At 37.0% G+C, this 12121-nt stretch overlaps 1 protein-coding gene across 50 annotated transcripts in view; it reads right to left on the bottom strand.

The window, feature by feature from the left end:
• Window positions 1-12121, bottom strand: part of Ptprd (protein tyrosine phosphatase receptor type D) — a 2190171-nt gene that overhangs the window by 132245 nt on the left and 2045805 nt on the right. For 25 of the 50 annotated variants that reach the window (XM_040757239.1, XM_040757256.1, XM_040757242.1 and 22 more), the window contains 3 exons: window positions 10648-11235; window positions 10113-10213; window positions 8959-9218 (listed from right to left, as the gene is read on the bottom strand). In XM_040757239.1, coding sequence (XP_040613173.1) covers window positions 8959-9218; window positions 10113-10213; window positions 10648-11235 — 949 coding nt within the window. The remainder of the gene's footprint in view (window positions 1-8958; window positions 9219-10112; window positions 10214-10647; window positions 11236-12121) is intronic. The other 25 variants (XM_040757241.1, XM_040757263.1, XM_040757253.1 and 22 more) reach the window with 3 other exon arrangements.

Genomic DNA, 12121 nt, shown 5'->3' with positions numbered 1-12121 from the left:
ACTTCAGTAGTATCCCCCCAATTATTCACAGCACTCTTGGGTGAGATAAGAATGGAACAGCTTACCCCACAGCAATTAATTACCAGTGCAGTAGTCAGGTATCTATCAACTTTTTCTTTCTATCAATCTAAGCCCTGATCTAGGACAGGCAAGGCAGGGCTGCCTTCAGAGCAGTCTTACACATTTCATGATAATTTGGCAATCAGGATTTCATATTATCCAAAGCATGTTCTCTGTAGCAGAAGCTTTGTAATATATCCTAGCATCATCTGAAACCTACCAACCTGTCCAACTTCTCATTTTTCTTCTGGAAATTATGAGTGTGAGTGTGTGTGTGTGTGTGTGTGTGTGTGTGTGTGTGTGTGTGTGTGTGTGTAGGGGTTAGCATCTTCCTACCTTCAGAACCCTGCCAATGCCTTTGGAGCTTTTCTTTCTGTCTTTAGAGAGATATCCACACACCGACCAAGATTCTTATCGCTTTAAGCTTTCTTTATTTTCTCAAAACTTTAGTTGAAATCCATAGATGCTACCTTGTGTCCCTAAGCCCAGAAGGCTAAATAAAGCATAAGAAATAATACAACACTGCAGATCATACCATAAATTCATAACCCTCAGTTACAAATAGGCCCTTAGGTCTCCACACAGCTTATCTCTTCTTTCCATTTTCACAACAACATCATTTTCTCCTGCAGATAGTGTACATCTCCTTAGGAAAAGACATCCATATCACTTATTGATAGAGAAAACACAATCTGGCAAAACTCTCTTCCTCATCTTTCTAGTAAACTATAAGCCTACTTGTCCATGCATGAAAACCATAATCTTTCCTTTGGTAAGAAGATATCTGGGGCTGTACTTAACGATGACACTGGTTCTTCATTTTGTTTCTATTACCTTAGACTCACTTTCTTATGGCATGTACTAAACACTATATCCAGCTATACGTATTTATATCTCTTATATGTTTGGTTGTGAGCCTAACCTTTAGTGGCTGAGCCATCTCTCCAATGTACTTACATCCCAACTTCGTTTTTCCCATTGGAGCCTACAGATTGCCTTTCAACCACATATGAATCCACTATAGAAAGAACAAATCAAACAGAAGTCCTGGACAAAGCACCTACAAACTAGAAGAAACAAAAAGGAAATAGAAGGAGGAAGGAGGAGGAGGAGGAGGAAGAGGTGGAGGAGAAGAGGAAAAGGAAGAGGAAGAGGAAGAGGAAGAAAACCTTTCTATATAATTAACTGCCCTGTGTGGTAGTTTGAATGAGAATCCCCCATAGATTCAGATATTTCAATGCTTGAGCCCTCAGTTATTAGGGATGTGTGAGGAAGCTCAGAAGGTGTGCTTTTGCTGGAAGAAGTATGCCCATGGACATTGTCTTTGAGAGTATAAAGCCTACCACCATTTCTAGTGTGCTTTCTCTGCTTCCTCATTATGATTCAAGATGTAAGCTCCCAGACACAGCTCTAACTGCTATGCTTTTACTTTGTTATCATGAACAGCAGGGGAATGGTCTCTGAAACTGTAAGCCAAAACAAAGCCTTCCTAGTGTTAGTTAAAAAAAAAAGGAAGTAAAAAAGAAGCATGGTCTAGTCACAGCACTTTCTGCCTCTTCTCACTGCCCAAATTCTCTGGGAAGGGTTATTGCCTCTTCTCTATCTCCTGTCCTTGCTAGAACCCCTGCCTCAGCACTGCAATACATCAGCACTGCCAGGAATTTTAGGCTCTAAATGATGTTACATTTAAAGAAGATTTTTTTTGATATTTTTAAAACTTTTCCTAGCATATTAGTAAAACCTTCTATGAAGCATTCTCTGCCTTTTTTGGTAATTAGCGACACACTTGATTTTCCTAATTTATGACTTACCATACAAACTTGATCATCATAGCAGAATTAATTATTGATGTACAACTATTACATTATAGAATCTTGAGAAACTTGGTCCCATGATTTCTCACTCGCAGCTTAGAAGATTAGCTTCATGTACATAACATCCAGTTGTCTTTACCCCCAAACTCTCTTCTGAAAATCACAAGATTCGTCTAGCTTCAAGTCTATGTGACAAAGTATTCAGCTATCACTGTGGTTACAATGAGATAAACACCAAGCCTTTCCTGCTCTCACACTACACCATAGGCATTGTAATCCCAGCTGTGGATCTGGCCATAGCATCGGCAGTCTCTTCTCACTTTCTCCTTCCCTCTTTCCTGGTTTATCTTCAAGCGTGCTTAACTTCTGAGCTCTAACTCTAGAGGATTCACTTCTCTGTTAATCTGCTGCCACCCATCTGCTCTCATTCTATCTTTTATGCCTGGACAATAGTCCTATAACTTTCCCTCTTTGCTGTCTTTTTCTTGTGTAGTCTCTGAAATTTTCATTTCACAATACAAAATTGATGGTGTTATTTCAACCCCAGGAGACATTTCAGTGTAGTCCAATTTCTCTTAGGATAAAGGCCAAGCTATTAAAAGGCCTGGTAGAATCTCGCTTCATTTCCATTGATTGGTTTTCAGTATCTTGAGTTCATATTGGAGCATTTGGTCATCACGCCATTGATCACTCTCTCTCATCTGCCTAGAATCACATCAGGTTAATTCTCTTTCCTTAAATATTAACTCATTTATTTACTTCCCAAGTGAATCCTTTTCTGACTTCTGGTAGGACTATTTCATTGAATAAACTGATGATTTGGGGTTTATAATTTTCTTAGACTATTTAAGGAATGTTTCTCTATGTTAACAATCTTGTTAAGGTAGATACACATGTAATCTCTCAAAATTTCTTCAAATGGCCACTTTATCACTGAATTATTCTTCTTCTGAAAAGTGGATGTGGTTAGGAAAGGTGGCTCTTGGGGATTTATGTCTCTTTGAATTTAAGCAGTCAAATATATTTGGTGTTCCCTATTAGAGCATACAATTTCCATTCTCATCAAACTCTTCCTCCTTCCACTACAAAAACAATGCCATGGTCAAATAGGCTTCTTAGAGGAAACATACTCCTTAGTATAAAAATATTTTCTTTATCTGTTTACTAGTGAACCTTGTTCTAATTTCACATGACATTATGAAAAAAGACATGACTCAGATGGGGGAGAGGGATAAATAGTAAGCTGATGTCCTATAAATTTATATTGACAAAATCATATCAACTTAGCATACTTGTTTGAAAAGGAAAAAAAATGATTTCGATAAAACTAAGCTCTACATGCTACTTTGCTTGTCTGTCTTAAGTCTAGACTTTAGGCTCAAAGTACTTTTTATTAACGTAGACTACTGCGCTAATATAATAAATTAAAAATATTTCTGAATTAATATATCTGGAAAATCTACAACTATTTATAAATTATGTTTTCTCAGTTTATTAGATTTAACTTACTTAGTTAAATTTAGACTTTAGAGTATATTATGCAAAGTTTTAGTAATTTCATTTAATTTACTATCATCAAGGGGTCCAGCTCCATACAAATGTATGAAAAGGCAAGTTATGGTCTTTGTAACATTGTCCCACTTAAAATGCAGCCTGCCTTTTAGCATTACTAATCTATCTTGGCATTTTGAAACTGGTTATCTGTTTATTTATTTAGCCGGGAGGTCAAAATCTTTTTCAAAGTTCAAGGATGAATGTCAATCCTCATATAATTTTTCCTGTTATGTTTTGTGTGTATTGCTTAAATCAAACTATTTTATCACAGAAGTCTGACAGTAGCTTGAATGATCTTTCCAATTTCTATCTTCAAATTAAGATGTTGAATCTTTTTAGCTGTGTGTACTATGGGAAGTCATTTACACTTATCTTCATGACCTTCATTGATGAAGCAGTTGGGTGATAAACAGGAAGGCTTCCCTTATCTCTCCTGTAACTCTGGCAACCGACATAATGTAGTGATTATGGCATTCACAGCACCCCAGCCTTGCGGTTGGATATAAGAGCTGGAACACTCTTGGTTTTAAGACCTGCCTAGAGAGTATTTTAAATTCTTAATTTATTTTCTTATTTCATATGTATGTATTTTGTCTGTATGTATGTGCACTAAATGTGTGCCGAGCCCATATAAACTTTTTTTTGTTTTGTTTTCATTTCTGTTCTGAAATTAAGCCACTGAGTATTATTAAACTAATTTGTATACCTGATACCTGGCAGTAGCTTTATCTCTCAGCACAATCAGTCATATGATTTTGTCCTAATCACTCAGATTATGCTGCTCCATAAAAATCATAGGAGTGACCTCTGTCATTAAGGCTCACCTTGGAAGAAGAAAGGTAGCATCAGAGCATTTTCTATTTGGCATTGTATACCCAAAACTGTTAAGAAGGAAAATGAAGCATCACAGAATCCATGACACCACAGCCTGATGCATCCTTGAGGCTATTTCTAAAATAACCGAGCCATTTGCTCATCTCAAGAAGACAATATAGAAACAAAGTACTAGAAGAAGACAAAAATAAGAAGCCGTGTCTTCCTTAAATGTATAAAAATCTGCCAGTTGAGAGATGGTTCTAATTTAAGAGTACTTCCTGCTCTTCCAGAGGACCTGAGCTCAGCTCCCAGTATTCAAATCACGGAACTCACTTGTAACTCCAGCTCTAGGCCAACCTACACCCTCTTCTGGTTTATGCTAGCCCAGCATGCCCTATCATATACACATACATGCACAAAATGAACAGTTTAACTGAATAAGAAACCATTAAATTATCCCAAGGTAAAGAGTGACAGGTTAGAAGTTAAGACCTCACAATTAGCCTGGATATAATTGAAAAAACCATGGTTACTCTTAGTAAGCAAGTAGCCTTCAATCCTCAAACTGTTTTGCTGTACAGCGGAAAATGCCATTCAGCACTGCTCCAGACAGCTTTTAATTAAGAAGTTAGCAAGCACAGGTCAGATCTAAATTCTATTTCCTTTCTGCATTTCTTTCATAGAATACTAAACAAAACACTACAGTGTTTTCAATTTCAAAACTTGCCAACTACTGTAAATGGTACAGGCTGATACGGGGCCTTCTTGAAAAGGCTGCTCATGGCATGTAGAAAAAAATAGAGATGACAGAATGGACATGTTCCAACTATTATTCCTTTAAGGAGCTCTAGAAATTAATTTATTAGCATAATAATTAAAGTATTAATTTATTATAAATTTTCAATAACATATCTGATTTTCACTACCTATGGGTCTGGCATCCTTCCTAGTCAAGCACTTTTATAATTTAGTTTTTATTTTTTTGTTTCTCCAGAAGGAAGAAATGCATTTCTGAAGATCTTCATTGTCTTTTTAGAAAATATTGTTTCTGTAACAGTTTGTTTTCTTTCTATACTTCATCAATGATGTCTTTTCTTTGTTAGCAATGTTTTACCATCTAAACTCAAGTAGATTTGGTCAAAGTACTTAAGTAAAAAGTGAACTAAGCAAAAATCCCTAAAACACGAAAAATATTCTGGCATGTCAGAACTCATTCAGAAGTTAAAACATAAAACTTAACTTTGCCACCAGTGAATAAAATTGCCAGTTCTCACTCACTAAGGACTAATACACTTCAACAAGGAATTGGCTCATTTTCTACATCAAACTAAGAAAAATCATGGAAACAACGTCAGCCTCAATGTCATGTTTTGTTCTGTTCATCTTTCCAGTGCTTTGTTCAAGGAAAGACATGAGTTTTGTTTAATGCACTGAATTTATCATCCACAGTTCCCACTGCTTTATAATCATTTTCAACTTTCAAATCTCCCCTTAAGAACTAACCAATGCCTTCAGCATACTTCCCTTGACATCTGCAGTGAACAGGCAGAATTTCTGTCCTCATATCCCCCTACTCCATGGGATTCATGTCAACTGTTTGCTGTATCTTATGATAAAAAGGGCTTCATACCTTTCTTTTCCCAGACACAGTAGTAGAAATATACTGTGTACACAACAAGGATTTGCTAGGCTCTAACTGAAAAGTCTAAGTTTACTGGTAGGATGTGGTGGAAGGCAACATGTACCAGCTGTTCCTGGTATCTGGTGTCAGCAATTGGCTCTCCACCCAGATAGCACCCTGAGTTTGTTATTCGTAAGCCTGAGGATAGATGTCACCTCCAGGATGCCTCTCTGAGTTATTACACCCAGGCTAGCAGCCCAGCCTGTCACAGAACATTCTGACAAGCATCACTGTTCAAGTCCCCCAAGTAACTGTGTTGCTTAAGAGTAGTGACACATTCTGCATCTTCTCTGTGAACCTGTCACATTGCCTGGAACATCATGGTTGCTCGAAGTGCATCTGCTATATCTAAGGCTTTGATGGCTGAAAAATTGACACACCTATCAAACTCTGTATGTTAAATATGTACCACTCTTTTTCTTTTTTGTTTTTTTGTGAGATAAGGTATTACTGCATAGTCCTGGTTGCCTTGGAGTTCACTATGTAGATAAGGTTGGCCCAAAACTCACAGAGATTGTCCTGCCTGAGTCTGCCAAGTGCTGATACTAAAATGCATGTGCCACCATACCTAGCTTGTACCATTCTGTATATATTCCAATAAAGTGTTTTCAAAAACATGTTTATCTGTTAATAGTAATAAAAACTCAGAAAGAATTAAAAAGTCAATACATACATAAATATAATCTTACACACGTATTAAATTTTACTGTGATAAAGAGTGTGCTGGTATTGTATTTTCACTTTTAATTTTCAGAAACTGAAAAAGAAGATTAGACAAAATGCAGACCTTATCTCAGTGAATTTATTTTACTAGTAACATTTTGAAAATTCTATTACTTGTGCTGAAACCTGCCATCGTTTTTATCAAATAAACGTCAAGTGAAGGTCTGTGGAGGAAAGATTGATTCAGCTGAGTCTAAAGTGGGTCAAAATTACTATTTAATCCTGAGTGAATGCCACAAATTATACTTCACTAAAGTTTATTCTATCACAATTTTACATTTTAAAACTTGTTTTTCTCATTGCTTTCTTTCAGTTTTCAAGAGATTCGGGGACTCTTTTGTTGTTTTATGTAGTTGAAAAAGGGAGTTGCTATTAACTATCTGCAAGTTCCCACTCTCCCTTCCCGGTGCTAGGATTACAGATGTGTTATTACATTTGGCTGGAACTTGGAGTTCTACACATATGCTTTAAATGCCCCATCCCATTGTGTCCTGGCTCGGGTTTCCTCTTTATAAGAAGCAATTCTCTGTATCATTCGTGGACTCTGTTCTTATTGCAACCTCTCTGGTTTATCTTTTGTTTCATATTTTCATCTCATTGTTTCAATGTTCTGTCATTCCCTATAAAACCATTGCTGTTCTGGTCACTCCTAGAGTTGTGTCTTTGATACCAGTTAACTCTTCTGAACCCACATTTCCAACTAGATAGCTCATAAAAAGACTCCATTTAAAATACACGTGTGCTGCTGAGTTAAACAGTGATTTCTTCTTGATATTTTACATCTTTTGATGAATAGTAATCTTATCCATTTTGCACCAGATTTTCTCTTGATATTTCACCCCTCCAATGAATAATAACATTTTCCATTTTGTCATCAAAGCTCTTAACCTGAGCCAAATGTGAGACCTCCTCTAATGTCTTTAAAGAAGTTGCTGACCCCTGCTGCATTTTTGCTCTAGTGTCTCTCAGTTCCCTTGGCCTCCTGTGCAGACCACTATTGGTCCTACATTGTAATTGGATAATTTGTCAGATGTCAACTGACTGTGTGATGACTTCTCAACAATTTTCTCTACTACTTTTGGGAGCTCCAGTCATCTCAGCACTATAACTATATACAAAGGCCTTTCTGTACAAATTCAAATATTTCCTAAAAATTTCATCCTAGCTTTATCATGTTATACAGTAAAAAGGAAAACGTATTATCTTCCCAAACATGTAACAGTTATATCTGATTTGCCACAAGGTATTCAGTAAATGGCTCCTGAAATGAAAAGGTAAAAGTGAGGCATCACATAACTAATGTCACACACTGGTCTTTACATCCTGTGCTTTAGAGGATTTCTGCTGTCTGCAGAACACAGCTCCACCTGCTAAGCATAACATGACTCTTGTATGTCTCACCACTACCACCTCTGTCCCATCTTGTCCAAGTGCTCTGGGCTCCAGCATCATAGCACCGCTTGCTGTCCTAACTAAAGTGCAAACCACCCCTTGACGTATGACTTTCTGGCTCTTAAATTTTGTAAGCTCCCTATTTGACCTTCAAAATTATGTTCAGAAATACACATGATTCATCTCATTCTAGCATGGTCATTCTTGAGAATAACTTTCATATTTCATGTTTGTCCTTTCATATATCCTACTCTATGCCAGGCAGCATCCTTTTCATGGCCATATACTTCAATGATATTGTCTGGTTATGCACTGGTTATGAAACCAGCTAAGAATATGTCTTTGGAGAAACTTCTCAATTGAGTGAACTTAATGGTGTACTTCTGGTCTCCTGGCTTTTACACTACACTCTATGTTGCATTTTCTAATTTTTTTTCTTCAGTGTTGTTTTGTACTTCAACTTGAAGTCTGCCTATATTATAGCACACAAATAAAATATCAATATCATATGTTACTTTCAATTATTTAAATTATTCAATTATTTAAATTGTAGTTTCTTTCAGCCATTTTATATATTTTAATACTTGCTGTGGGTATAATGAGTATTGTTTTGCCAGTTATCAGTCAATTATCAACTGTATTCTATATACTACATTAAATTGCATTTTAGCAGCTTGTAATCTCCCTTTCAAAACAATATGGCTGGAATAGAAAAAAATGCATCGTTCCATTGAAAAGACTGTGTTAACATGAATACACACAGAGACACACACCCAGAGTGGGATAGAACTAGATAGTTAAAGGATGAGCCTACACAGAAGAATCTTCCATGTTCTAGTCAGAGATTCATTCGTCTACAATGACAATAACACTGAAATGCAGGCTCTGTATTTACTTGCCTTTCTTTCCTTAACTTACTTTATGTTTTCATTTGCAGGAACATCAGGCAACTGTACAGTAATCATGCCATCCAAGTTGGTCTTCCCGATGAAGGCAGGCTTGGTACGGAGCACATCTGGAGCAGTCTTTGCTGTTACCCTATGCTGCAATCCACCAGCACTGTTCCCACGATTGGTTAACACAAAGGAATATGATTTCTCAGGCTTGAGGTTAACAATTAACTTCTGGGTAGCTCGGCCATCTACTTCTTCTACCATTTTTCCATCGTCATAAAGAATCTACAGATATACAACCAGTCACAAATTCATTATCATTTTCTAAACCATTTTAAAAAATCGTTTTGTCAGTTCATTCTATTTCTGGACAATTCCTAATCCCATAAGTATTTGTAATTCTGGTGACTACATTGATTATCTTTGATAGTTCTTAGTATGTAAAGGTAAAATGTTCCCAATTCTCTCAAAAATGTACAACAACAACAAAATGTACAGTAATTTTTCAAGATTTAACCTGCCAGTCACATGTGATTCTAATGGAATGTATTATTGGTTTTCAATGTATCATATGCACGATTTATCAGGAAGTTTTAAATCCTGCTCTAACCATTTCATTTACTAAAAATATTATTTTATTCATTTCACACACACTAAACTATTGCTGCTTTTTTGCAAGGTCTCAATAGTAAGATGGAACTCTATTTCTACAGTGTTAGGAATTCAGACCAATAAATATAATCTTAATTTTTTTCAGAATATTACATTATAAATTAGTAGAAATCCTGAAGAGTCCTTACTTTTATGGAAACAAAAAGTAACAGTTGGCTGTAAAATGCTGAAGTTCAATGTACTGGGTACCATGTAAGTCTTGCCAGCTGTGGCTCTGAGTGTCTGCTTACTCTCAAGAACGGAAAGACCACACGGTCAAAGAACCAAATGCGACTCTTTCATGAAAGTCTTTCACAAATAAGAATAGAACTCATGAGCCCCCATCATTTTTGTTTTGTAGTACAGGTAGGTTAACCCAGGGTCTCACACTAGGTTAGTGCTCCAGCACTGAACTATCCCTAGCCCATGTGTCCAAATCCAAGTTTTCTGTATTTGTCATACATAATGTTCCATCATGAGATGAGCGGTCCCTTCTTCTTGTCAACATGTCACCTAAAGAACACTTACTTTGAAAGGCATAGCAGAATTATAATTCTCTGGAATCTCCCAAGACAGAAGCACTGAAGTCTTCATAACTGCTTTGACATGGAAATTTTTTGCAAACACTGCTGGAAAAGGAAAAACTGTGTATTTAAACTATTCTTAAAGCATCTAACTTTTTCTTTTTCCACCATGGATCATAAGGCTTAGGCTAGGTGCTGCCTACATAGGACAAAGAGAGAAATGTGATTTGCCTACCTGTTTAGAGCATTCATTTTAATACCCATTCTTACAGAGCACTTGCCTTTGTCTCCAATTCAGTCAACTATCCTCTGTTTCTCTTACCTGAAGACATAGGGTACTGCCAACCAGACTTTCAGTGACAGTCTATAACTGAAACCTATGATTTTCAAAATGGATTGAGTCATACATACTTTACCTGCTTATAGTGCTGAACCTATTAATATGAAGGGGCCGATCAGATATTTATAGCTTCAAAATACTGATTTCCAAAGATTGATATTCCTTTAAAGGAGGAAGGCCATAAGCAGACAAATCCTACCTTGATCCACAGGCAGTGTCCTGAACTGGACACTGGGACTATATGGCCCGGGCCCTTTGCTCGTGTGAGCACGTACTTTTACATCATAAGTAGTATCTGATTTTAAGCCAGTGAGTGTCATAGAGGTGTCAGCTGGAACTATAAGGTGCTCCATTGGAAGAAGGGGAATGTTGATATCCCTATACAGAACAGTATACTTGGTAATGACGCCATTTCTCTCTGCTAGGACAGGTGGTTGCCAAGATAACTGGACGGAGGTTGAAGTGGTGCCTTCCGAGTGGAGGTTTTGAGGAAATCCAGTTGGCATTTCTTCTGGAACAGAGATTTCTTTCACCATTTCCTCCCCAAAGCCCACTTTGTTTCTGGCTGAGAGTCTGAAGATGTATGATGCACCCTTGTGGATGTCTGTGGCTGTAAAGTGGTCCTCCTTCTCAGAAAATTCAAGAGTAGTGAGTGGTTCCATGTCTTTCCTGCCAAACTTTAGGCGGTAGCCCTGAAGGGGTCCAAATGTGTCCACAGGGGGGTGCCACTGAATGAGAGCTGTATTCATTTGAGTGTGGTTAATCACAAGCCGGGGTCTCCCTGGAACTAGAGCACACAGGATGGAGTGGTAAGGATGACCGTCATTTATGACCACATGTCAGGTATTGCCAAGTCAGGATATTACTCTGCTAGTATTCTCCTTTCAGTGTTTATAAACAAAACAACACTTATCCTACATACCATTGTCAAACAGTCTTCTTTTTCTTTCATTAGTAAAGTAGACTGACAGAAAATTTGGTAATGGACAACTTTTCCACATCAAGGTCTATGCTTGCATTAGAGAAATGAATCCAAGTAATGATTAACAAACTAGATATAGCTAACATGCATCATAACTACAATGACTAATTACTATGCACAATGCCCTAATATTATAAGAGAGTATTGTACATAGTGCATCTTAGATTTAGACACTAACTCCTCACTGTATGTGCTAGGCGGTTACTATTATCTTCATTTTCTGTAATAAAGAAGAAGCCCAGAGAACTAGAAATCTTTCTAAGGTTAGGTGTACAAGTGAGGGAGCTGTAGAATATACCCAGTCCACACCCTCGTGTTTTCTCATAACTTCTCTAATTCCACGTTTTACCCTTACGAAGTTCTACATCTTGCTATTGTGAATTATAAAAGGAAGAGGTACACATAAAAGATTTTCACTCATATTAATCATAATTATCGGACTGATGGAATGGTTGTGTTTAGGAGCTACTCTCCTCTGAGGACACACTTCAAGTTAGGTTACATATATGATCACATCCACTGTGATAATACAGAGCATATTGTATCTGCTATTTTTGGTGGATAAAGCAACTATTATTAGAGTTGATAGCACAGGCTAGAGTTTCATCAGGAGTTATCTTAAAAAAAAAGCAAAAGTGGAGAGAGAGGGGTTCAAACAAAAGTAAGCTAAACCAATAGATACAAAGGAAAA

This window comes from Mesocricetus auratus, unplaced genomic scaffold, assembly GCF_017639785.1.
Source record: "Mesocricetus auratus isolate SY011 unplaced genomic scaffold, BCM_Maur_2.0 Super-Scaffold_100014, whole genome shotgun sequence".
NCBI classification, from domain to species: Eukaryota; Metazoa; Chordata; class Mammalia; order Rodentia; family Cricetidae; genus Mesocricetus; species Mesocricetus auratus.
This window is presented reverse-complemented; position numbering and strand designations above follow the sequence as displayed.